The sequence below is a fragment of the Amphiprion ocellaris genome, chromosome 5 (genome assembly GCF_022539595.1).
Source record: "Amphiprion ocellaris isolate individual 3 ecotype Okinawa chromosome 5, ASM2253959v1, whole genome shotgun sequence".
NCBI classification, from domain to species: Eukaryota; Metazoa; Chordata; class Actinopteri; family Pomacentridae; genus Amphiprion; species Amphiprion ocellaris.
Genome location: NC_072770.1, coordinates 17,258,313 through 17,285,739, shown reverse-complemented (window position 1 = coordinate 17,285,739; position 27,427 = coordinate 17,258,313). Strand labels below are relative to the sequence as shown.

General features: G+C 44.1%; 2 protein-coding genes across 4 annotated transcripts; one reads left to right on the top strand and one right to left on the bottom strand.

Moving 5' to 3' along the window:
• Window positions 1–472: 472 nt before the first annotated feature.
• Window positions 473–16,677, bottom strand: zhx3a (zinc fingers and homeoboxes 3a). Of its 3 annotated transcripts, none has more exons than XM_055010500.1 (3): window positions 16,393–16,677; window positions 2,563–5,470; window positions 473–2,039 (listed from the first exon to the last, which is right to left on the bottom strand). In XM_055010500.1, exons 2-3 carry the CDS (start codon window positions 5,271–5,273, stop codon window positions 2,006–2,008), a joined length of 2,745 nt encoding a protein of 914 aa, XP_054866475.1. In that variant the 5' UTR covers window positions 5,274–5,470; window positions 16,393–16,677; the 3' UTR covers window positions 473–2,005. The 3 variants fall into 3 exon arrangements, with proteins under 3 accessions (XP_054866475.1, XP_035807868.2, XP_023134124.2); XM_035951975.2 differs by lacking the exon at window positions 16,393–16,677 and adding an exon at window positions 14,004–14,158; XM_023278356.3 differs by lacking the exon at window positions 16,393–16,677 and adding an exon at window positions 13,816–13,956.
• On the top strand, window positions 13,847–20,250 carry fam83d (family with sequence similarity 83 member D). The gene is made up of 5 exons (XM_023278351.3): window positions 13,847–13,984; window positions 15,990–16,847; window positions 18,357–18,524; window positions 18,620–18,744; window positions 18,921–20,250. Exons 2-5 carry the CDS (start codon window positions 16,362–16,364, stop codon window positions 19,786–19,788), a joined length of 1,647 nt encoding a protein of 548 aa, XP_023134119.2. The 5' UTR covers window positions 13,847–13,984; window positions 15,990–16,361; the 3' UTR covers window positions 19,789–20,250.
• The last annotated feature ends 7,177 nt before the right edge of the window (window positions 20,251–27,427 follow it).

The window sequence follows — 27,427 nt, the reverse complement described above, 5'->3', positions numbered from 1 at the left end:
GAATAATCCTTAAAATCAAATGGCTGTCCAATAAACACTTTGTCGTGAGTTGGAAAAACAAACTGTGGTGCGACTGGATTTAATGCAACCATGTGCATTCCTGAGAAGTGCTGTTCCTTTCTTTGGAAACATCTGGAAGCCCCCTTTACTTTGCCCACAGTGCACATCCTTCATTAAATCCACCATCTGCATACCTAAGTCTGCATAACTCGCTTTACTCCTCACAGACTAAATGAATAGGTTACTCTGCCTCTGCAACAGTTGCTTGCCATGGAAACACCAGTGTTTTTAAATCAGCTCTAAGTGCACTTTCAGATTCTTACCAGCAGGTGAGGCTGTGAGCTTTTCCTCCAAACCCGGCGTTGTGTTGCACATGCTGCTTTCACAGTCATCACACTGAATAATTTGGTATCCACGTTGGATTTCACATTCAAACCTGGTGCAAGGTGCTGAACACATAATGAGGCTTGACTGCTTGGTGAGTATTCAGTTTATTCTGTAAAGATTCAGAAGTGTAGAAAGGATGATACAACAGTGCTTTATGATCAGACTATTTCATAAAAGTTTTTAAGTGATCATAACACCGTAAGTCCAGATTCCATTATCTCAAACCAAAATAAATTTGTAACATTCGACACAAGTGCATACACTGCTGGTAGGAGATCAACCTCCAATTTCACTTTGGATGGTATAGCACCGTTCTTAGCTATTAGCAGCTTAACAAAGATGCAGCTTAGTAGGATTCATGTAGTGACTGTATGTTTATATAAACACAAGAAAATTCAGAGGAGAGCAAAGGTCTCCTCATTTGGCTCTCTAGCTAGCACAATATCTCACTCTGTCAGTGTCTAGGGATCAAATTGATAATTTTGCTTTTATCAACATTTTGCCAGTAACAATATTTCATACAATTACAGCTTAAAGTTAAACATCTCCAAGTGTACAGAAAGCAGCACAAGATTTTTTCACAGATATAGACCAACAGTGACCATCAATGCACTGGCGTGTTTTTTTTTCTTTCCTGTTTTTTTTTTTTCTTTTTCTGGACAGCACGGTAGCTGGAAAGCAAGGTGATGGACAGACAGGTCATATAAACACATGGACAGAGCTGAGTAAGGCAACGTTAGCGTGACAGGCTTCTCTCTGTTCATTTTGCAGGGCAGTGTAGTGTATTGATCTTGACAGAGCTGTCAATACCTTTACTGTGGAGCAGTGTGATTTTTAGCATTGCTGTCTTCATTAGTGCATTGTATATAGTCTCTTGCGTGTAGCTGAACTGCAAAGTGATCACCAACATTTATACAGATCTAAATAAAACATGTTTGATTGCATCTGGACTTACAGTGACTATAGAAGAGTAAGTAGAATTGAAAAAACCGAATAACGGAAAAAGTAAAATTCAAGGCAGTGCTGAAGTACTGGTTGCTAAAAAAGTAAAAAATATCACAAAGCCAACAATAACATTTCCTTGACACATCTTTTGTTTGTCCAGTCAGTACAAACCCTCTTTTATAGTGCAGTTTCAATCATATATATATTTCTCCCTCTGACCCAAAAACAATATCTCTCGGCCCATATCCTACCCTATCTTCGCTCATTCAAGTCAGTTTTCCAGTCAGTGTGCGTCTTTTCTTTCTTTTCTTTGATCCCTCGTACTGACCTCATTGTGCACCCTCCCCACACAACCACAAAGAAGCATGAAAGGCTTAAACATCACAGGACTCAAAGGTGAGAAGTTCTTTTCTTTTGACGATGGCAGGAAGTGATGGCAGATGGAAAAAGAGGAGGAGGAGGAGGAGGAGGAGGAGGAGGAGGGGTGGGGGGTATTCACAGTTACAGTCAGAGTCCAACGGTCCAGCTACAATCACATCTGCTGTCATTATGAACACTCATTTTTGTTTTGTTTTTTTTCTTTTCTTTACTTTTTTCTTTATTTCAGACTACGGCAAGGGGAGCAAGCCAGCCTTTAAACATCACGTTCCTCTGGCGAGACTGGGCCGCTTCATCACACTTCCAGCAGCTCCATCCTCAGGCGATCCCTATCAGCAACACACACGCACACAAACAGGCAAACACAACATGCACAAATCGTGAGGACGCCATTGGAAAGTTCTAGTTGCATTGCATTTACTGCGGTATTGTTAGCAAGGGGTAAAAAGAGGCCTGTGTACGGGTTAACTTGCCTTTCGGAAATCCATCTCACCAAAGACAATTGTCATGATTTATTCACATATATTAGCATGCGCTCTCAATCTATAATTCAGCAACCGGGACTCCTCCTTATCTAAAAATAGCTTCTTAAACACAGACCTTTGATTGCCTGAATAAGCTACTCAGCATGAGTACCTGTACACACTTCTCCTGCTTCTTTTCTACTGTACATCACGCAGCAGCCGCAACAAACAACAAGCTGTCATGCTTTCATCATTCCATCTGTCTTACATTGTTTTTGCTTTCTTGACTGATAAATAGCACTAAGCTTGTAAAATATCACAAGACACTGTGAATGAAGAGTGTATCTTACTTCAGTAGTTTGTAAATGGATTGTTATGACTCAAGTACCTGGCCTGATTGGCATCAGTCTGTTGTTCAATGAGTGCCTGGCTGGCCACTGGCTGCTGGTGGTCCTCTCCTCGCTCTGACCAGGTGTCCTGCAGGTCTCCCGGCTGCGCTGACTGCTCAGCTTGGCCTCGCTCGTCGCTCCCCTCGGATCCCATCAGACCCAGCAGCGGTGAGTATGAATCCTGCCACACAGCCCGCTGCCCTGAGTTCAGTCCTGCTGCTCCTTCAAGGTGCTTGTTCATGTCTTGCTCAACAAGTTTCTTTTGGACCACTGGAGTCTCCTTCGGTGACTCGGCCCCTGCGTCTCCGGGGCCCCTCGCGTCCTCTGACTCTGCAGGCGGTCGCTGATAGGTCTCCAGCCACTTCAGCTGCCCGTTCTTGTGGCTGTACCGGCTGTCACTGAACCAGCGCACCACCTCGGACTTAGGAAGGCCTGTCTGGACGCTTAACTCCTCGTACTGCTGACTGCTGGGCCAGCGGGTGTTGGAGAAAACCTGTCGGAGGATGTGCAGCTGCTGCGGTGTCTTGTTGCCCCACGGGGGTGAGAAAGACGGCTGACAAGCCGACACCTCGGCAATCTCAGACCTGTGCTCGTGATGTACAATCTCAGATGTAGTCTCTGCTTCATTCATCTTCAGCCTCTTGAAGTTGATCTTGATAGGGTCAACTTTGAGCTCTGGGCGGCTTTTGTCGCCGCAAAACGGGTCCTCCTCCTTAATGAGCTGCTGTAGGATTGACATGCCTTTTATGGGAAAGTCTTTGTTGCATTTATCCTCATCTAAAATGGTTGAACTGCTTTTTGTAATGACAGTGGTGCTGGTGCTTTCAGTTGGGGATCTGCTGGCATGATTCAGGTTAGGGACACTGTCATTACAGGTAGAACTGGGGTATTCACTGCTAATACTGCTGTTGTTGGTCTTGTGAATGTAACTGTTGTGTTCATTGTCGGGCTTCGCGGTGGGGGCTGGCTCTTGTGCACTGATGGTGCTGCTGTTGTGATTGTTACAGGTGACGTTGGATTTGCTGGTGTTGTCGATGATCACTTGACTGTTGGTACCATTGGAACCTTCCAATCCGATTGGTAAACTGGTGCTTTTGACATTTGGTTTGTCGTTAGTGTCAGTAACACAGTGCTCATCATTATTGCTAATGTTAGTAGAGCATGCAGCAATGCTGTTGATGCTGTTGGTTGGGCTGCTGCTGTGCACAGGTTTCCTGGTGATAGTGTCAACACCATTACTACTGCTGGAATAGCTGCTGATGCTGCTGCTACTACTGCAACTGCTGCTGCTACTGCTGCTTTGACTGCTGCTGGTGCTACTGACACAACCGCTGCTTCCAGGCATGTCCAGGCCATTGCTCTTGTCTGGCTCCACAGTGGGTTCAGAATTCTTGGTCAGTACCTGTGCTGTTCTGACTACAGATGGAAACCGTGGGGGGGCAATTGGAGTAGAATACGAGACCCTGGTGACATGAGGGTTGGTTGACATGTTGGCCTGGGTGGCCATGACTCCGAGAGGCCTGGGCTTTAAACTGCCGTATGGAAGTCTGGCCATCTGAAAGTTTGGTCCTTTTGAGCCTGGATGGGCAGTGACAGTGTGGTGGGTTACAAAGTGATTGACATGCCGTGGTGTAGTGGGTTGCTTTTGGGGTGCTCCACCTTGGAACACGGTGTTGAACATTTTCCTTCTGGCCTCTTCAATCTCTTCAGGAGACCAGCTTATGCCCTGCTTGAGCCTTTGGGCAGTAAACCACAGTTTGATCTGCTCTTCGGGGAACTCTGAAACCACCGTTAGGTAGCAGAGCTCGGCTTTGGTCGGGTAGGGGAACTTGCCAAAGGATGTTTTGAGAAAGCTGCTGGTGTCCATGGCAGCATCGTAGGTGGGGATGCTGCTGAGGGGGATCATCACCTTTGGAAGGTCTTTATTGGAATTGGAGGAAGGGGGAGAGTAAAGGGAGGGAGTGTGCTGGTGAAAGACTTGGTTGGACACTGTCGTCGTAATCACATGAGTGACAGTGGTCCTCGGCATAGCTGGGGCAGCAGCAGAAACACTGAGAGCCCCGTTTTGGAGTTCAGGCACATTTGTCAGCATACTGGGGTCTACATCCTTTCCAGTGTCTATCTTCCGTACCTCCACGGTGTGAGAAACCACAATCTTTTTGTGCTCTCCCTTGGCTTTCATCATCTTTGCGATTGGTGTTTTGGTGAGGGAGATCCCAGATTCTCTGGACTCTTCTCTGCTGTCCGTGAAGAGGCTTTGCTCCACAGCTGTTACTCCATCCCTCTTGTTGACGGCTAGAGAGGCAGTAGCCAAGCCCTCCATTATCTTAGGGTGGGCCGTGGCATTATGCAGTGCGAGAGCCTCGAAGCGGACGACAGACACCCCACAGTTCAGGCAGTAGAAGGTGGGCTGGGCCCTGAAGTCTAAGTGGCAGTTGTGCATGTGATCCAAAAAGTAGTTGAGATCTCTGGACTCGAAACAGCAAGTCTGACAGCTGTATGTGCCTCCTTTCTGCATCTCACTGCCACTTTCAGATTTGGAGGAGCTGTGAGAGAAATGGCCAGACTCTTCTCCAGAGATGCTGAGTATGCTATCTTCTGGGATTGTTGGTAGGAGTTCTGGTAGCGAGCCCAGTATGATTTCCTCACGCACATGTTTGGATTTGGATGGTATCATGCAGGGTACAGTGGATTTCCTCTTGCTGGCCATAGTGCAGCTTTGTGTAAATGGGAGAGTGAGTGATTGGTTGTCCGGTGTGATGAGAACAGAGGGCAGGTGGATAGTGGAGAGGGTTGAATGGAGTTTAGTGTCATGGACCAGCCACTATAATATCACAGTGTTGCTTCATGCCTTCTGCCACTTTAGGACTGCTGTCACATGGACAAGTTTAACAGTTCCCCGGGAACCTGCGAGGAAAGAGGACAAAAGAGAAAGACATGTGACTCTTTCAGCCCGTCTTTAACATAGCAGCTACAGAAAGAGAGAAATGGCAGTCAGGCACAGCGAGAAGATAGAAAACAGAGGAGTGTAATGTGAGAACTGGGAATTTGATCATTCACCGTGAACACGATGCAAATAAGAAATAAAAACCTGACAAACAGGAAAAGCAGATTTGTAGTCTGAAATATTTATACATGACATATTACAGTGAGCTGGATGCAGAGGAAGCTGGTAGCTCCACGCAGGGTAATACGTGTAGGTGGAAATACAGTGTGATTAGTGTAGGTAGTGTTTATCAACAATTACAGCACCAAAATAAAAGAGTGTTGGGCTTTATTTAAAAACGTTATTTCACATTATGCTCATAATTAAAAGGGAAGGTCGCATTTAATGACTTTACAGAAAGAGGCAGCGTGAATCTCACTCACTTGACATTGTGCAAAAAAATGGCATCAAGATAATTTATTCACATTTTAAAAATTGCATTGGGCTGATTTCTTCAATACTGTGAAAATGTTTACTCTTAAGTATATCAAGGTAATCTAAATAGAAAAAGATTTGCAACGATAAAAATAATTTAGCACTCAACTTGCACACACAGACACACAAAGACACACACACGGCTTCGAACAATGCAGCCTGTCAGTGTGTTTTGGTTATTTACTTGGATTTACAGACTTCTGTCTAGCTGTCACTTTTTATGAATTCAGAAAGAAGGCCATAACAATCGACAAAGCCAGAAATGACGGACTAATCTCAGTGATATTTCTTGTTTTTTTTTCTCCCTGCTTCCACGGGATCGGCTCTTTTAGACAGTAATGCTATGTGACCTTAGGAATATTTTTAGTGGAGCTTAATGATATTAACAAAATGTGGCATAAAAAAACGCAGCTAAATACTGAAGCTAATATCACAAACATAAATATGATGAGCTGGGTTTGTTGCCTCCCACCAGGAAAGGGTTAATCTCAGTAAATAAACACCGTCCACAGACCACCCTGGGGATTTTGCACCTATTGAGTGGGATGCACTTCACTCCAAATTGATAGTGTCGAATGTGTCTAACCTTCGCAACTCTGTCACATTGTCTCAGTTACTGCAAATATGCAAAATATGCACACAGGTTTGTATCTGACAAAAATAAATCTGTTTGCATTGTGTTTGAGTGTACATGATTATTTTAAATTGAGGGGGATACATTTATTTCCTGCTCCACATTTGTCACATGCATGTGGTCGTCCCTTGCTTTGATATTGTAAAGGACACATATGAAGGTTAAATGACTTTCCCTTTGAGCATTTCACTGCCACACTTGGATGAGAGCCATGTGTTTTACATTGCAACTTACAATGCACCTTAGAGACATAATGTAGTGTCAAGATGGAAATAAGGTGACTAGCGTGTCTGATGTGTGTGTCGCAGCAGCCAGCCAACAAACAGCACAGCGGAGGACTTGAAATATTCTCCTAAGGTTACTACAAATACATCTGAAGCCACGTACAAGCTGCCGGCTCGATCTGTCTCATCCTACATTTGTTCAGCCAGCGGCACGGCGATGCACGCATGCATACAAACACAATACACAGATCCCTGCGTGCACAAACCCATTAGCAAACCACTTCCACTGGCTTTCCCTTCCTGTAATTCTCCAGCCATAAGGATGGATTTGGATTGTCACTGCAGTCTTCAACGTTGCTCATCTGCATTACTCTAAAACATTCCTCTGTTTTGTCACAAAACCACAAATATTCAACACTGTTTGTTGGACAAGACAATGGATGCATGGTAGTCAGTGTTTCATCAGTGGTGCGGCTGGATTTAGCAGCCGTTTTTGACACTGTAAAGTACAAAGCATGTGAGATAAATGAAAGAAAATATCAAAGTAGAAGCGCAGCTCTGCAGCCTTCTGCCCTCTGCATGAACTTTTGACACACACACACACACACACACACACACACACACACACACACACACACACACACACACACACACACACACAGAGTGTCTGCATACACTCTCATCTTCATATCCGACGCTGGAGAAGTGTTGATGTGTGACATGCTGCTGAAAAACTGGTCTCATCCTATCATCATCTATCCATATCAGTCAGGCTTTACCTTCCCCTGCAAGCTCATTACTCTGCTAAAAACAAAAACTCAAGAGCTGCAACCTGCTTTCTGTCCAAACCCAGCATACCTCGACACCTTGTACTGCAGCCTGCTGGTTACAAAGAAAATCATTTCACATACTTTCAGCAGATTTCTGTGTTTGTACACAGTCAAAAGCACTTTCACAGACTTTCATTTTACTGCATCCACATGCACGCTCACCATGGCCGGCTGGATGGTAAATAAAAGATGAACCTGTTCCAGAATTAAAACCCTCAAATGACTGCATAACAGTACACACTGATCCCAGACAGGCTGTGACGTCCTCCTTCTAACTACCCCTTTTTCATTTCTACCGACGGCTGCTGCTTTCTGACAGAATTTTTCTTAAAACAACCTAAAACAAAACAAAACAAACGACAAAAAAACTAGGTCACCGGCATCTTATGCAGTAATCCCGGTTCACTGCATCCAGACGCGGGCATGTGCTGTATGTTTTGCCGCCAGAGAGGTCATGATATCCTCTGACGGCACACTCGATTAACCCCTGGTGAGGACACGGCGTTCATTGAGTTTGTTCCACTGAATGAGGGATTTAGAAGTCAGCTTTCACGCAACAGAGGGATGTAGTCATGCACATCCGAAACATCTGTGTGAGAGATGTCACTATAGAAGTTTGTGAAAAACCAGTGTTGGCTCAGTTTGGCATCTGATTTGATTACGTTGTTTGTCTGACAGACAGTGCGCTATATGTTCCAGAAATAAACCGACGGAGGAGGTAATTTGCTATGGGCTGTGGCTGGTGTGGCAGCCCCCGCAGGGGACGGCGGTCTGTGACGACACAAACGCTGGCCTAGAACAGAAGCTCCCCTCCCCGAAAAAACACTCCACTTCCTGCAAGAGAAAACCTAAGACGAGGCAAAAGTTGAGAAAGGTTACATAAAGAATCAGGTCACCTATCAAAAGAATGGGCTGCTTTATCTGGCGAGCGAGACGTGCAATCAGACACAAGACAAGGGCTTCCCAGACAGGGAGCCACTGAATGGTTCCCTCTGAAAAGCCCGGCCTTGTGTTTCAGCGGCGAAGGTAGACAACGCTCAGACGATCACTGTCCCCGGTGTGTCGTATGTCCTCGCACTGGCACTGGCTCCGTGGAACAGGGGGAGGAAACTCTTTTCATCTCAGCGGACCAGGGGAGTCGTATCTGAAGTGAGGGAAAGTGGCAGAGCTCTCAGACTCGCTTTCTGAACACCCACGAGAGAGGCCTTGTTCGCCGGACTAAAACCACGTTTGAACCATTCAACTTTTCGAAAATAAGCGTTTCCAAACAAATGGGATTAGGCTAGGTTTAAATTCTGATGGGGTTTATACGTTCCGCCTGATTTAATAGCAGCCTTAAGATTTACAGGAGGGCCTCCCTTACGCTCTCTTACGCTGCCATTTCCATGACAATATTATATTTACATCTCATTAATATTTAATTATATTCTCTACACTTTTAAATGGCAAACAGCTGAGTGCGCTGCTCCCATTTCAGCAAACCAGTTGAAAGAAAGCAGCATGTTTTCCCTTTCATCACCTCATAAACTGCTGCAGTAATTACAATATTACAACACGAAAAACATGCCCAATCTACAGCGAGCTGCTACCAACGGGAAAGGGAGGCGAGGCTGCAAAGTGGCTGCTAGACATTAAAATTTAATTCAAAACAGTCCACTGATTCAGACACTCCCAGATCGTTGGGTCACCTACAGTTGACATTAACAAACAGAGATTGGTGTTTTTGTTGTGCCGCCTGTCACATGAATGAGAATGTGAAGGCTGGAGGAGGAAGAAGGACAAAGGAAGACAAAACTCAGACATTTGGGAGTGAAGTGAGAGGATGACTGATGATGATGACAGGCTGTGCTGTTTCAATATTCCTCCCCGCTGACACCTCGTAGGCACACATCTCCACACGCACTCCTCACACACTCCCTCCTCACCTCCACAACATTTAGCACCTGCACCGTTCTGAAAATCTTTCTCTTTGAACCGAATAACTGGCAAGGAGTCTCTCGGTGAGACAGTCGCAGAAGAGCTAAGAGGGGGGAAAAAAGGAAAAAAAAAAAGAAGAAGAAGCATAAATTCTCTCACTTATGACAACATTTGTTTAGTGTGTAATTTGCTCTGACAGTGATCCGCCGCTGTCTTGAGAGTCTTGCTTCGAAAACCAGCTCCCATTCCCCCTTAAAAAAAAATGACCTGCAGTCCGCTGGGGGTTGGGTTCAGAGAGGGGGGAAACTCCTGGCAGATACATTTGAATGATCAAAAAATCTGTTTAGTGGGAAGATTTTCTGCCAAATGTCCATTAAATAGATTAACGTCATGTGAGTGGATCAGCTGGACACCCAAATATAAGCCAGAGACAGAGAGCAATTACTGTCTTGCACAGAGAAGAGATGGGGAACAATGGCGCCTCATTTATAAGGGAAACGTGATCCAGTGCTGGGAGACTTTAGACGGCTGACTGTCGAATTGTTTTGTTTCCTGCGTGTCTGAGTATCTGCTCTGTCCATCATGCTGCCGGTGTGGACCAATGTGAGGTTCTCCCTGACAGTAAGGTGGTACAGGTTTCGGTTTTGGGGACATATTTGTGTCTGAATGCCACTGTACGCTTGCCGGCATGAATAAGAGTCGAGCTACAATGTTACGTGTACTGAAAAACAATTCAGAGTCATCAGGGTCATTAGCATGGTGCTAATACGGCGCACAAGTGATCAGCATCTTCACCGCCCGTCCAGCTGAAGATATATGCGTTTCAGTGTGTGGTCTCCATTGTGGGCTCCTATTTTTTTTTTCTCCTTTACATGGATGTGTTTGTATTAGTGTCTGAATGTCTGAGACGCAGGTGTTGCCAGCCAGCTCGTCCGCGTCCTTCTCCTCCACCTCGTACACACTCGCTCTACCCCCCTTTACCTCCATGACTGCAGCCTCGTCCACTGGGAGACCGGTCGGTGGTGCCACTCATGTGTTAACATTGCCATGGCAACCCCTCTCTTCCCCTTGCCCACCACGCCACACACACAGCGGAGTCACTCGCCCACACCCACCAACCTCAAGACGCACACATACACACTGAATTGCTTGGACTGCATCCGGTGCAGGACAAACTTAATCCACATGCCCTGCCAGCCATGTTTGAAAAGTCCATTCATGGTTTAAGTCTCTTTCAGATAACTTTGGGTGAGGTCTGCGATAACGACTTCGCCCTTTTCTTCCTCGTTCGGGGCGTGTAGGCGCAAAAATCTCTGCTGCACCGTTCTTCTGCAGATGACAGGGACTGATGAAAGGAATATCGCAGCTGAACAGGCTACAAATGACCTGCTGTCAGTGTTATTGTCTTGCTAAATGAGTGCCGAGGCCTGCAGACTGAGGCGGTACAGTACATACCCACTGCACTCTGCCCGTCTGAGCATCTTTGCTGGATGGCCCTGTTTAGTGTTAATATGAGCGCTCACTGTTGAAATCTCACATTGTTCTCCCAACCCTTCTATCTGTGGCCCAGATGAATGACAGACAAATAAACCATGGTGCGCAGAGAAAAAAATTCTGAGTCATGCATCCTTTTACATCACTTTTGATGAATAACTTCTTCAGTTCTGTAGCCAAGACTACAGGCATTCATTTGGCAACTTAAGAAGAAAAGGAAGAAAGATGGCGGCATACCGCACATTGTACTGTCCGTCCTAAAATGGCTGACATCACAGCCTCTTCTAACTGCCAAAGCCTGGCAAATGCCAGCTCCTGCTGACCAAACCTTTCTTGCATGGGACAGAGAAAGTGGCAGGGGCTCTTTCCCCCACTAGCCCCAAGGTTCCCCCCCCCAACACTGCATGGACGTTTCTTTTGGTTGGAACTGTGCAAACATGCTGTTTTAGTGGGGCTTTTGAGCGGTCTGGGCTTCGATACGGCATTGGTCCGATGACAAAAGCAATACCAAAAAGGATGAAAGACCCAAATAAAAGTGAACCTGTATAGAACGCCGTCCTTTCTGTTGGGAAAAATAGGAGTCAGCATTGTGTTTCGGAGACTTTGCTGTGAGGATCATGAGGTATGCCGCTATCATGAATGCTTGTTTGTATAAAAACGGCTGCAAAATAGATCTGGTTGGCATTAGATAGTTGATTTTCTTTCCTGAACTCAAGGAATGTTATACACTCCATGTCTGCTAAATCTGCAAATCATGACCATATGACCTTCCTTGGTATTCTCTGGCACAGGATTCATTTAGAGCTGTGGGAGGCACACACAAACATAACATCCACAGTGACTGCAGTTAGAAATCAGAGCACCAAATCCCGAAAAGTACAGTACTGCAGGTATACGGGGGGGGGGGTGGCATGTGAGGAGATGCTGTTTTTCAGAGGGGAGTGGGCACTCTTGGCCCACTACATTGTGCCTGTGTATACAAACACTCCGCTGTGGCCATAACGAAAACTATGAGCTGTGCCTAATTGCAGGGAGTGCGGGATGAAAGGCAATATGCCTGGCCTCATTAGAGCAGTTCCGAGAAGGGAGATGGAAGACCGTTCCCAGGGATCCACAAAAGGGAATTGACATTCCCCCAGTGTAAGCGTCCTGCTGGAGTGAAAACCTCCACACACAGTGAACTCACCGGGCCAAGCTGAACCCAGTCTGCCGGAGCTGCACAGCAAGAGCTCATTTACCTTTGTTTTGCCCGTCATCACAGACGCCTGCAAAATTAACTATCGGAGTGCAGCAATGTCCACTGGAGTCACTCCCCACAGAAACACCTACACTCTCAGGAAAACCTCAATGGCAAAAGAGTTGCGCAGTCATTTCCATGACCTACATTATATGTAACCGGCTTACACGCTTAAATAATTAAAAATACATTCCAAAAATTACCGGTGAATCATGCTTGTCTAGCTGTCTGCTCGAATAATTTGGGGTTGTCTCTTGTGTTATGGACACTGGACCCACACATGATTCACAGAGGCAACATTAGTCAGTGCAGAGGTCCCTCCCCTAAAGGCAGAGGGAGACACATGGCATTCAAACCTGGGTCAATATTTATGTACAGACAGAAAATGTGACCTACAGGAACTGATATTTTTCCAATACGACGCCTCACCGATCATCCACAGTTTGCAAAATATCTCCTGAAATGAGCAGCTCTGCCTACTGTACATATTCCAGTGTGTGTATCGGGAGGAGGGGAGAACTTGAATGGGTTTAGAAGAGGCAGTTTGAGTTTTAGACCATTGGAGTGAGGACATTTTGAACCTGTGCTCTCTGTGTCACAGCCCTTTGAGGGCTTCAGGGGTTAATGTTAGAGTTAGGTTTAGATTAAGTGAAGAGTTGAGGTTCGGCACTTGAATGGTATGTTTGGCTGAAGGGGTTAGAGAATGCATTATGTCAATCAATGTCCTCACAGAGGTTGCCATACGAATAATGTGTGTTTGTGTGTGTGTGTGTGTGTGTGTGCGCGCGCGCGCGCGTGTGTGTGTGCGTGTAGGGCAGCAGCACATGTTGGTAGGAGGAAGAGAAGGAAATGAAAGAAAAAGAGTCCTATGCATAGAAACACAGGCCTACATTTCAGCTCTGGCACAAGGAGGAAATTTGTAGAGAGTGAGCGATCAATACATGTAAATTGATACTTGGCGTACAGTTTGAACATCTATGAACTCGGAGGCTTTTTTTCCAATAAAAACCAGTCGATACGGCTGCTATAGCGCTGCGTTCAGAAGTCTTTCACAACTAAGAGCACTCACACTCGCAGCACAGTGGGGAAACACAGCGCGTTGTGCAATAAAATAAGCAGATACGCCACATTGTATAGCGCGAGAAGGAGCGCAAATTGAGCCAGACGTTGTTGTAACTGTAACAAACTGACGAGTTAACCCGTTTAGCTCCATTCACAAGGCTGTGGGGCAACACACCGCCTCGGAGCCGACTTGCCAAAGGCGATCTGGCACTCTATATAACCTTATGAATATTCCCAAAAATCCTCCACCCCCCTCCTCCACCTACTGTCGCCATTTTATACATTGGCGACTTCATATAAACTGCCTTCACTACAGCACCAGATGAAAATTCAATATTCAATAGCGACACATAATTCAGTAAACAACTTTGGAGATCGCACCTCGTCCGTAATGAGACGTATTCGTGTTTTGTAAGAGTAGATGGGTCCTTACCTCAGCAGTCGCTAGGAAAAAATGGAATCCGACATTAATATATAAATGAATAATATTGGATTAGCTCCGATCGTTGCGCTTTGAGAAGAAGAGGAGGCGAGCAGGGGGTGGGAGCTCTCCTCAAGTGAACCCGGTGAACTGGCGTGAACCCGTCAGTGACCACGGCAAGGTACATTACATTACATTACCTTTCCACCTCTCCGCTACACTGTATGAAGACGGCAAAACAACTATGGTCGGCGGTGCAGGACGAGGCAGCTCCAAAAAAATTATAGCGAGTGTATTTCCTATGAACACGTGATACGGAGCGTCATCCAAAATCCAAAAGCCCTTTCATCTAAAATTTTGGAGAGGGGCGGGGAGGAGATGGGGATGTGTGTGTGTGTGTGTGTGTGTGTGTGTGTGTGTGTGTGTGTGTGTGTGTGTGTGTGTGTGTGTGTGTGTGTGTGTGTGCCTGTGGAAGGGGGAGGAGGGTACGTATACTCAGTCCGGTGCACATTTGGGTACATCGTTATAGGGGTGCACCGGGTTATACATAGCTACAATGGCGCCGGGGAGCAGGCCGAGCAAATGGATTGTATTGTGTGAATTTGGAATTTGACAGGAGCTCCGTGATTTGCAGTTTCACTGAGCTTCATCACCCAAAAGGTCCTTTTAATTAGGTCACATGCTTTTTTTTTTTTTCAATAGATGGCTGTCGTCTTCACAAAAAAAAAATCTCTTGATGGGCTACTATGAATATTAATCGTGTGGGGAATTGTCATTTAAAGCACAGGCCTATTAGCCTACCAGCTCAAAATAGACATTTACGCACACGCGTAACAGTGGCAGACCAATTTACGCACACACACAGTAACTGTAGCCTAGTTGTTGCTGTCCGTTTATACAGTAAAAACACATTAAGACATTTTCCCCGATTCAGATTACCAGTGCTACTCACGCGTTGTTGTGTAAAATAACGTTTGTGCGACTGCGACCCTCATGACCTTGTTGGCCTTATGTGCGTAAAAGCGCACAGAGAAATGCGCACGAGCCCAAAGCAGACAGGAATGAGCTTAGAATAAAAGTCTGATAGAAAAAAAAGGTAAACAACGAATAACTATAGGTTCCAAAAATGTAGAATCATATGAAAAAAGTACATCCAGAAGTCACAGCTGTATAAGATGAATCTTTTATATTACAGGAATACAGAATTCACATTATGTATGATTAGGTCACTCTAATGCCACTGAGTATTATGGACAAATTTTATGTCTACTTAAGATTATTCTAGCAACATAACGGTTTTATACATGTATACATTAGACTCAATGTATGTGTAACAGGTAGGGAGACTGTAGCTGGAGGCTATACTGAAAATCACACTACTAAATGCAATTTAAATGTAATGTCAATGTCTGCTATAATGCAGGGTGTAGGGTGGAAACATGCCTGTAGTATTTACAGAACATGGATTTGCTCTTCCCTCCCAGTTTGTCCTGACAGGGTTCAGACGTTGCCTGTAGCAGTGTACAGTCAGGAACACAAAGATTATCCATCGGGAAGATGAATCACCCAGCAGTAAAACAAAAACCCACCTTGTGGCTCCGGTGTGCAGGAGGGAGACGTGTAGTCGTGCATGATCTGTTCAAGCACTGAGATGAGAGATCTATGCTGAGTTCTAATGCCTGAGTGCAGTAGAAGATTTTGAGCTGTATATTATTTGCATTCTGTGTAATTAGTTGGACTGTTTGGAGGTATGCAGTGGGAGAACTGGGCCTTTTTGAAGTGTGTTTCTCTTGACTTTGACCTCAATCTAAGTTTGTCACTAAACTCACCCTAATTTCCTCCCTTGAAAACTGACAAAGGTGCTCAACTATAAACTTGGCATTTGCAGGTATAAAATGAAAACTCCCACTTTTCTGTGAAATCTATTTTAAAAAATCTGATTTTTATTGTTTTCTGAAAATTTGGACGGAAACATTCATTGTGTTGACTTGTCTCTAAGCCCTTTACACAATAAAAAAACTGAATGTCAACAGTTATGCAACACTGTTTTCTGTAAACCAACAGCACCACTGATGAGCGACCAGCATATTAAAAATTTAAGGGCATAAAATTAAAAATGCTGCTCCTTTGCACCAGATAAGCAAGTTGGAAAAACTGCTTTCTATGTGTGTATTTCCACCCTAAAGTGCCAGAAAGCAGCAGGTCAGATTGTTTGGATCCACTCTGGGATCCGTGAGATCAGGAAAACCCGTCGGAGTGGGAGCTCCTGCTCGGCCTGCTCTGTGGTGTAACCGGATCAGGGCAGAGCAGAGGGACGAACAGCAGCTTGTTTGCCTCCAAACGAGCCAATGAGACCCGCTTTACATTAGACTGACAGCGCGACTCGACGAGCCCGGGGACGACTTTCCGGTTTGACAAACGTCCGGCAGCCAATACGGAGCCACGACAGACAGGAACGGAGGGAAACAACAAAATACGAATTTTTTACTGCTGCAGGTAAAGACGTTAACTGCTCGCTGCGTTACGGTGAAGTTTATCAGACTGGAAGAGAAGCGGGAATGGCCCTGTCGCAGTGCCTGGAGGACTCACCTCTGAGGGCGGCTCCCAGACTCACCGGGGCCGGAGAGCTGAACCTGCAGGAGGTGTACAACGAGAGGCACCGGCTGGCTCTGGAGGAGCTGCTGTCCGGGGGGCTGGATAACTTTCTGGACTTCCTCCGCAGAGAGAAGATCTCCAACTTTCTGTCGGACGATGAGATCCAGCGGATCCGGAGCGCAGCGGTACCCCCGCGGTGCGCGTCCGTCCACGGGGACGACCCGGGGCTGGAGCAGTCGCTCAGCAGCTCCGTGGACTGCTCCACCGTCACCTATTTCCCCGAAGTGTCGGACGTGGAGCCGCCGCTGCTGGAGATGGGGTGGCCCGCCTTCACCGCGGGGTCCTACCGGGGAGTGACCCGGGCCGTGGCGCACTTCCAGCCCAGCTACGGGGAGTGTATCTACAGCTGCAAGGAGGCTGTTAGGCGCATGATTAAAAGTGCCAAAGAGGTAAACTTTAAGAAAAAACAACTTACCAAAAAATTCTGTTATAAGTCATTATAATTTACTAACTAATTCTAATATTTTCTTAAAATGTTATATCCTGCTGCCATATCCCCCCCCTTTTTTTTTTTTAAAAATATTACATATATTTATTTGTGTTCTATTTTGTATTCCACCATTATTTCACATTATTGCACTACTCTTGTGTAACTGTCCTATAGCTCTCATGGAATTTCCACACTTAAAGATGATACATAGGAATAAATAGGAGTTTTCTTTGGGGTGGTTGGTTTTGGCAGCAAAAATATTTGACATTTTATCATCCAGCCCAAAATGAGCCAGTGTGTGTTTGAAGTCACTTTCTGAAACGTTCCTGGAGGGAAAACTCAAAATCTTCTTTGAATACACAGCACATTGTCCCAGTGGAATTTCTTTGATCAGTGTGAATATTAGAAGTTCAGTTTTTTTTTTTTTTGAATCTTGATTAGAATAAATCACTGACCACGCAGATTAGAAGAAAAAAAAAAAAAAGCAGAGCATGAATATTTATTGTGATGTTCCTGACAGGAGCTGTCAGTCCAGCTTCTGGTTTTTGAAAAGAGACATTCCAGTATGGAGGGAATTTGCAGCTTCAGCAGCACCTCAGGCCTGCATAGAACCTGCGTACCAGATGTGCCTCGACTTGCTTTAGCTCCCCTCCACGAAAATTTGCTTTCTCACGTTCATTAGAAATCTTTAAACGCTGGATTTCCTCTCTGGCTTATAGCTAAAAGGTGGCGCTGTGTACATATCATGTGCTGGTTACTGGTTGAAACCTTAGAAAAACAGTCTAATCCAAATCTGACTGTAGGATCGTTGTTCTTTTGTAATGTTAAACCATCAGTGCACTCAGTCTTTATTGTACAAAGGAGCCACTGACTGTAACCACACAGCACGCACGTACGCCAGCTCACAAGAACAGCCTGTGTCCTGTATTTCTGTGAATTTTAACTGTTTTACACCCTCCTAAAAAAAAAAAAAAAATAGCATCCACACACTGCCATCCAAATAAGGCGGGGTGCTTATGACAAAGCAGCATGTGGATAGCACCAGTTTGAGGCAATAAATCAAAGATATGTAAACATCCGTGTCTAATCCTCGACACGCAACCTTCACCGCAGCATGTGAAATTCTATTCCTCCTCACAAAAAAAAAAAGAGAGAATTCGTAGTGCAAAACAAAGCTCAGGAAAATGGAGGCAAACCCTACAGTGCACCTACTTATCTCCTGTATAAAAGTCATTTGTTTGCTGACCAAGCGTTACCGCTGATTGCCATGGTAACAGACCACAGTCAATAGAAAGCTCATCAGCACACACATTACGGGGAGTGTGTCTGACAGAGATTCGCAGCTCTGTTTGAATAAGGCCTTGTATTTGATAATAATGAAAACACAATCATGTGCTACATCTGGAAGAGCACGGCTGCCGCCCTAAAAGGAATTCTATTATATTACCTCTGTAATTTTCCACTGCAGGTGATTGCCATAGTTACTGACTCCCTCACAGACCTGGATATCTTTAAGGATCTCCAGGAGGCATGCTCCCACCGCAGAGTCCCCGTCTACATCCTGCTGGACCAATCATGCGCTCCCGCTTTCCTCAAGATGTGCAGAAATGTCAACGTTGGTCTAGATGACCTTCAGGTATGTGGTTGGTACGGTTGAGCTGGGTGTGGCTCTGTGTGCTCAACATGAACATCGCACGGCATCATATTAAAACATGCTTTCAATTTCGACAGCAAATGAGAGTGCGAACCGTAACTGGCACGACTTATTACATGCGATCCGGAGCGAGGATCACTGGGGAAGTTCATGAGAGGTTCATGCTGATTGATGGAAACAGAGTGGCTACAGGCTCCTACAGGTAAAAGCCTGCTAACCATTTCCTCTAATGTCAAATACCTGTACTACGTATTATGAGGCCTGTATCTCCCCCAGATTTATCAGACTAAAGAAATCCGGTTTTCTTGCTGGATTTGGGCAGTGGTAGCTGCTTACTTTCAGTCATACATGTTGTTAAATCCTTTCTGGTTCTTTCAGGTTCAACTGGACTGATGGTAAACTGAACAGCAGCAACCTTATTGAGCTTTCTGGTCAGATAACAGAGAAATTTGATGAGGAATTCCGCATCCTCTACGCACAGTCGCTCCCTCTAAACACTCGTGGACCCTCCAGCGTCCGCAACAGTGGCATCTATGAGCACCTCCTCATCAAACACTCCTCCTCCCCTCACCTGGCCAGAGAGAGGCCTGTGGAGCCGGCGTGTCTGACCAGCACACCCAGCCGGAAGCCTCAGATATTAGCGGTGCAGCTTCCACGTGAACCCTCGTCTCCGGATCGTCACATAGCCGGTCCACTGTCCGACTCCTCCACCGTTAAAGGGGACTGGATGGAGCAGCAGGAGGAGATCCTGGCTGGCAGCACGGCTCAACATCTCCCTGCAGAGAAACAGGCGGTGACCTCCAGTGCCGTCTCCTGCCACGCCTCAACTCAGACCAGCCGCTCGGTGGCAGACGGTGACACCCAGACTGACCTCCAGCTCACGCAACATCCCAGCCTCGTTACACCGACGAGCTCATTGCCAAACCAGGACACGTCGCCCTCCTTGGCGTCCTCCAGGCAGATCTGGCCCACCCAGGCGGTTCCAGACACCACTTTAAAGGACTGCTTCCATAAGCTGACCAAAGAGCGCCAGTACCACTACTCAACCATCCGCTCCAAGCTGGAACACATGGTGACCGCCCTGTCCGAGCGGCGCGAGCTAGCGGACGTCACCAACATGACTCAGGGGCTTGGCGCTCGCAGCAGGCAGAGGGTACACAAGGACTGTGAGCAGGAACCAAATCCCAGACTGCCTGTTGAAAGTGCGGGCATGGGCACGTGGCCAAGAGCCAGATGTGTACACTAGCTTGTCTTCAGGGATTTTAGTGATGTAGGGTAGAGAGGGAAGAGCTGTTTCTCTGCTCCAAATACATGTTTTTGGCTTAAGCAGTACAATTCCGGCTTTTTTTCTCTTCGTCTAATTTTCTGCAGCGCCCACTTTTGTCCTTTTCATGTTGTGTCCTATCCATGTCGAAACAATGTTTGGTGAAGAGGGAACAGAATTGCAATTGACGTTCACGTCTTGTAGAAATTTCAACCAAAGACACGGTGCAATAATCATGTTTTGACCATGTCAGTGTAATGAATATCATTAGCTGAGGTGGTTAAGACTGGATAATACCTGCTGAAGTGCGAGTGAAAATGCATTGAAGTGCTGTTTTGGTGATTTAAATCAAATGTGGCTGCTGTAGCTACGGGGGAGCATCGTCCTGGAGAGCAGCTGGCTCTCACTGTGCCTTGCAAATAAATAAAGTAGTATTTTGCTATATTACTGCCTTGTTTTCACATTCCCTAATTACGCACCCTTTGTTTGCCTGTTTATCCTCACTGTATTTAAAATTGCTGTCAAAATCCCACCAAGAAGAGCTCCGAAAGTATTTGCTCAGAAGTCACACAAGGAAACCAACCACAGCAAAGTGACTTCACAAAGAGAACGAGCACCTGCGCTTCAGCACCGCAGCGCCTTCATGCAATTAGTCGAGAGGCAGCATCTGTGATACTGGCACCTTTTCTGATTGCGCCGCCAATCACAGTCGCTGTCCAGGGTGAATTTGGAGAAGGAGCTCTGTCACAGATTACAAGCATAGATTAGTATGAATGCTAAATACACACTTCTTTGCCCATACACACACACAGATGGGATTTCATAACTGCTGACTCTATTACTATTTATATTCGTTTTCCACAGAGATTCAACAAGTAATAGCTTAAGTGAGAAAAATGGCTTTTTTATGCATCAGTCAAACAGGATTTGGCATTTGTGCAACACTCCATATTGGCAAGAGTTAACAAAGTTATTCTGTTATCAGTTGAATCACGGCTGCACACGAGCGCAATGCGCCGCTGATCCGGCCACAAACACCGTCTCAGTCTTCATATCTCTCACTTAAGCACAAAGGTCCTACAGTAAATATCACAACATGTCGATGTCTTGGCTCCGGTGTGAGGAACGCCCTCAGTTATAAATGTATTACTCACTCTGAGCTTTATGTGACTAAAGTTTAACTGCATCGGAGAGGTGAGGTGCAACTATTCTGTCACTAGATTTACAAGTGGCTTCTGGATGTGGTTTCAGTCCAGGATGCACAGCTGGAGTCAGTAAGTGATTGTCTAAGACATCAATTAACTTCAGTAAATGTCTTTCCTACAGTCTCCTAGTTTTAAATAAAGTAAACAAACTTCCTGGTATCATGCTGTAACACAAAGTTCATGTTCTTTACCGTTTATTGTACAGTAGAAATGCAGATTTTTACAGATAGTTAAAATTCAAAGATAAAGGGTCACATTATAAAATGTTGTACTGCAGATTAACTAAGTGATGAAACATTTCCATATAGAGCATGTAAAGTATGTGTTTTTAATTCTCAAAATCTAGTCAGTCATTATTTTTGTGATAACGTATTGGAAATTTACTATTATTTTGTGGTGAAAAGTAAAGCTAGTACATTTTCTTGCACTGTACTTATAACTCCACAGCATTTATCTTACAGCTATAATTTACAAAATGCTAATTAATCTGATGATGATGTATTTAGTCAATAAATTTTAATTGTTTGGTCTATTTAACATCCAAAAACAAAGCAAAAACAGCAGTTTCCCAGAGTCCAAAGTGACATTTTTAAATATCTGTCTTTGCCTGACCAGCCGTCCAAGCACTAATGTTTAATTTACAGTCTTATAAATTGAGGCCAAACAAAGCTCAATTCAATTATTCAGTTGTGAAAATACTTTGACAATTAATTTTCTGCCAATAAATTAGCTAAGGTTCTATTAAAATAAATTATATTAATGTGATGCACTGTTACATAAACGTCTCATGTGTGTATGAAGCTGTTAAATCTCAAGCAGATGCAATAAAATGGTCTTAATGCAAAAGTGACACCAAGTCACTGGTATGTATAAATAAAATTACATTGATAGTAGATTTTGCTTACATGATTATTGTGACTAAAAAACTGACGATAACAATATTATGGTGATATCTATGCAAACTTAATAAAAACTAATAACATTTTTAAAAAATATATATAAATACATGTGCAACATGTCTGTATAATATGTCATAATAAAGATGTTATATCTATAAAATACACATAAATTATAATTCTTTTCTTGATGTTGGTCGAGTGTTTCCCTATGTTATGATGAAATTAAGGTGCAATCCACTTGCTATGTGGGAGTGTGCACTGAATAGTTATCATATGATTGCATATGCATTATTCACATTATATCATTATTCACATTATATCAAAGTTTAAATTTTAAAATGTCAATTATCGCCTATATAAGTATCTCATGACCCCCTACTTGAAACGAGTATATTTGATATTTTGACTACATTCCGCTATGAAATTTTAGATTTCACCAGATTGTTAAATAATGTATTTGTTCATTACAGAGATGCCTCACCCACTAATAGCAAATAATGAATCAAATGGCTGTTACCAGAAATTGGTACTGTTTGATATCGTGTAAGAAGAGCTACCTCTAGGCTTGGCTTACAAAGAAAAAAAATGTAAAATGTCACAAAAAATTTATTATTTCACTTAAATACAATTTCAGTAATGAATTACAGAACAAACAATCAGTGCTGCAAATGCTTTCTGTGCACAACAAGCCGCATTATTCCCACTAAATGCAGTCTTCAAACTATTACAGTGCAATAAGGTAAGAACAGCAGGCCCTCCAGCGGCTCCTCCTGCCGTGCCTCAGTCTCCTACCAGGCAAACACATCAAAAGCCGCTGCATTCATTATGTAAAATGGCACAGCTGAAGGGAATTGATCTACAACTAAATACAATGGTGGTAATATGTGAGAGAGTGGCATTTGATTTTAACTGTCTGCTGCAAAGCAACCACTGGCTGTAATCAAGGAAGCAGTGGGGGATCCTCAGCACCACAGTCTGCACCCACAGCATTAGGCTCGGCTCACTGGGAAACACAGAAGCTCGCGTGTTCCACCTCACACAGGACGATTAAAAAACTATAGCTATGATTTACTTTTTAATTGTCTTTTTTTTCCTCCCCTTTAATTAAAGTGCTTATTTTAACACGAGATCCCACTTGCGATGAGCTGTAACACTAGCAAGGCTCGGCCACCAGAGAGAGCCCCGTCCTTAGATATAACACGCTCTCTGGTTCATTGTGTGTCCTCCTTTATTCCTCTCACAGAGATGTGTTGGTACTCTGGAAACACCACTGGTTTATAATGAGATACACCAAAGTCTTTCATAGCCAGAAGACTTTAAAGAATAATCACGAATGGATCTGAATTATAAACACTTTTGCAGATTTTTAATTCAGTTCTAGTGGCTCTCTCACGCTGGTTCAACGCTCGTTTTTAAATAAAGGTGGACGTCGCATAAACAGATAAACAGCCACAGTCTGATGTCCTCATCAGGTCACTTATGATCCCAGGAGAACTGTAGTGGCAGAACCTCTCCCGCTGCATGCTGGGTAAAATCCTTGTGGATGTCAGCATGTCTGACAGAGGGTGTAACACTATATCCCACCAAATATTGTGTTAAGCTCTAATCCAGTTAGTCAGCACGCGCATGCTATTGTGCATCATCACAAATCACGTCCGTCCACATGTAAAATGTCTTTTATACGGCAGGTGTGTTTTCAGAAGGTTGCAGCTCCTGCTGAATGCCAAAAGCATGCAAATCTGGAGCTCTTTGGTGTGTAATATTACGTGTTTCTTTGGAAAATCCTGTGATTTCGGTGTATAAAAATGCAGATTTGAAGGCCAGAGCATGTGTGCTTTTTTTTCCCTTTAACAGCCCTCCCTCTTTTCCTCCTCAGAGTCCCACAGGACAGAATAGATCAGGATGATGCAGGCAGACAGAACCTGCCACACAATTGATTATTGGATTTATATCCGTCATTGTGTACATCTTTGTAGGCTCAACGCCGGAGTATGAATGCACCGACCGGACCTCTAACTGTAACTCAGGGTCTTTATTGTGGCATTTTATTATTATATACACTGAATGGACAATTAGACTGGTGGAATTTGTGTCAAATGTTCCTACTTTGGCTCTGGCCCCTGGAAGTAGCAAGCATCAGCTCTGGCTTGTGACACTGACGGACAGAGTGGAACGGCTCTCCTGATGCTGAACATAAACCTTTTAATTACTGCAAACATGGTTGATGAGTTTGAAGCTTGATTACTTGGCCTTCATTAGTCAGATTGTGAGCTATAGTGACTCCCAGAGGCCCAATTTGGCATCTCTAAACACTGCCAGCCTCTGCGTTAAGCAATTACATTGACCCTACAGTACACCCAAACAGGTGTGCACACACACAAACAGCGTCCCGTACACGCACTCCTGCTCTTTATCAGGCTGAACGCAGGAATTTCAGCGTGTTCTTTAATTTGGAGGAAGATCCTGACTAAAAGAAAACACTGATAAAATCTGCTTAGTGTGCTGAGTCCTAGTTTGTTGAACTCGCGCCTGTCATAATGACTTCATGTTTGCTGTGCCATCTTGGTTTTTGTTTTTCCATCAGGGCGGCCGGCGGCTGTCACTGCACCGAGGAGGGAGCGTTCTGCCTCAGGCCACGACACACTGATAATGAACGTTCAGCTCATTGGAAAATGAAGCGTGTCTGGATTATGTGGTCAGGTTCTGGCCGTTGTTTGGGTGTGTGAGTCAGACGCAGCGACATGCGCGGACGTTCAGTTTGCACAACACTCAGTCACTTCCCGTGCAGTAATGCTGATGCCAGGCCGCACTCAGGCTTATGCAGGTGGACGGTATTGTTGATAAGCTCTTTGTGCTAAACTGCAATGTTGAGCTTTAGCGTTGCTGTCCGGCAGCAGCCTTTCCTGCTATTTTTAGCCGGGTACATCTGCTCCTTAGCACCCACCCTTAAACCAGCCATTCACCGCTGATTTATGACACAAGCCCATGAGAAACAGCTGTAGTGTTTTTGCCACTTGGGTGTCCAAGAAAGTGCAGAAGCTGAGCCGTATCAGGAATTGTGTATATTTTTTGGTCTAATGTGATGCCCCCTCACATCAGCTGACATCAGTGCTAAGTGCAGTTATCAGTAAGTGGGATGCCACACACTGTTGGACGTTAAAAACCACAAGTGTAGAGCGTCCGGTGCTGCAGCGATGAGTCAGAGTACAGTCACAGCGCCACCTGAGTCCAACACAAGTTCAGCACTTGTGGCGAGCAGCTCCCCCACAACACCATGTGTCCCGACATGTTAGCTCAGCATACATGCTGTCTACATCTGAACAGTAACAATATATTTTGTTTATCACAAGGAAAATACTTCCTGTTCTGACTCAAAGCGTTCTGTTAGAGCAGAAAAAGGATTCTCTGAACTCTGTGTTTTGTACAACAAAACATACAGATGTGTCATTTTCTTAGTTACTTTTCCCTTGACACTTTAAGGCAAAAACATGTTCATAGTCATATAAATTGTCATGAGCTGTCCTGGTGTGTGTGTGTGTGTGTGTGTGTTTGTGTGCTGGGGAGTGGGCACTAAACACACACCTCCCTCAGCCCCACTGTAGCAGCTGAGCTTAAGTTTAGCTTATCACTGTCAGTTTGTTGTCTGCATTATTCAAAAGGACACCTTATCAGCTGGGGGCGACTCGTATTAGCCTCCTCCACTGTGTGCACAACACAGTGATGTTCTACGCTGTTCCACATTAACTCTGGTGTCTGTTTCAGCAGCTCTCTATCCATTTATTGATGTATGTCCTCCATTGATCCCGGCATTGATTTGCCATGCAATCCATTACCCATCTGTCTGTTTCAGCGGGCTTTTAAATGATCCATCAGATTGAGCTATTAAGGGGAGTAGTGGTGAAGTCCAAAGGTTGGTGATACATTCAGGGAGAGAGGGGTGCTCTCTCAGTGTGTTTGGGGGTTGGGTACAGGTGCTGTCACACATTTGGAAGCTACACAATGCTGTGAGATTTACACAACTGTGGGACTGAGTGCTGATTATCAATCAAAAACGTCTAAGTGCAGGATTGAATCCAAAATCTGTACAGCTTGGTGTCAGTCCTCGATCCGTTTTTGGCACCAACCAAGACAGAGCATCAAAAGCTTTGAATTTGTGAGTTAATTGAATCATGCTCATGTTTGTATTAGTTCTACCATCCTTGTATAGTTGCATATAGTTTAAAAAAAACAACAATAAACATATCAAAAACAAAGAGTGGCAACAGATATTTGCTCAGATTCGTAATGTTAATAGCTCCTCATTTAAACCTAATTTGTGCCCATTTTTTAAAAGCATTTTTAAACTTCTTTTGTTGAATAAAAAGAGATTTTTTAGAAAACCTTTTTTTTTTTCAATTTCTTGAAGTAGGGTATTGAAAAAAGTATGAGATGGACTACAGAATTGGTGCCAAAACTCAGAAACTGTATCAACAATTCTACTGAGCTTGCCCCAGTTCAAAGGTAATTGCATTTGCCTTATTTAACCGAATTTAATTAGAAGAGTTTGACACTAATACTTGACAACAGTATTTGTTTTTATGCCGAGAGTTAAAGAAGAAGTTAGATGCACTCTAATATTATTCTGTTGAGGGTGAAGTTTTAGCTAGAAAGTGAACAGTTGCCCTTAAAATAAAATACATTCAGATGTACATCATTTATTTAACCTGTACATAAACTAGCATATAAAACCAAGATAATATAATTCAAAACTATCGGGTAAAGAAGACTCCAAGTCCAATGTGCTCCCTTTTAAATCAAAGGTCTAGCGGTAGATGTCCCTTTTAGTGAGTGGATGTTTAAAACATAACACGTGACCTTGTATGTCTTTTTTAATTTTTTATTTAGTCTCATTTATATTCCTTTTCTTATGTTTGTATATACACTACCATTCAAAAGTTTGGGGTCACTTAGATTTTTAATGGAATATCTCCATAGGGGTACAGAGGAACATTTCCAGCAACCATCACTCCTGTGTTCTAATGCTACATTGTGTTAGTTAATGGTGTTGAAAGGCTAATTGATGATTAGAAAACCCTTGTGCAGTTAATGTTAGCGCATGAATAAAAGTGTGAGTTTTCATGGAAAACATGAAATTGTCTGGGTGGTCCCAAACTTCAGAACGGTAGTGTATATATTTCAAATTATCTGTCATTTAGTTTTATTAACACATAATTGTTTCACTGTAAATTGAGCAAAACTAATTCAGTCATGGCAATAAAAACTGTTTACAAAACAAACAAAAAAAGCTGAGAAAAAGAACTCATTTGAGTAAACTTTAAAATGCTTGGTCATCAAGCTAAAATCAGGTTGCGTTTCTTCTGACATTTTGGAGCTTTTCACCTGACAACAGCAGTATTTAGGAAAAAACACATCCCTCACACAGCACTCTGCTTCAAAGTTCTGGCAATCTATTTAACAGGGATCTGTTTTTTATACATCAAGGAAGATATGCTGAGATTTCTGATGTTCCTTTTTTTC

Bases quoted from the DNA above. Each gene is read 5' to 3' on its own strand.
- zhx3a (XM_055010500.1), bottom strand. From the start codon at position 5,273: ATGGCCAGCAAGAGGAAATCCACTGTACCCTGCATGATACCATCCAAA. The intron at 2,040-2,562 runs GTACTTGAGTCA...TGTTGCTGATAG, and splicing joins ACTGATGCCAATCAGGCCAG to GGATCGCCTGAGGATGGAGC.
- fam83d (XM_023278351.3), top strand. From the start codon at position 16,362: ATGGCCCTGTCGCAGTGCCTGGAGGACTCACCTCTGAGGGCGGCTCCC. The intron at 16,848-18,356 runs GTAAACTTTAAG...TTTCCACTGCAG, and splicing joins TGATTAAAAGTGCCAAAGAG to GTGATTGCCATAGTTACTGA. The intron at 18,525-18,619 runs GTATGTGGTTGG...CAATTTCGACAG, and splicing joins TTGGTCTAGATGACCTTCAG to CAAATGAGAGTGCGAACCGT.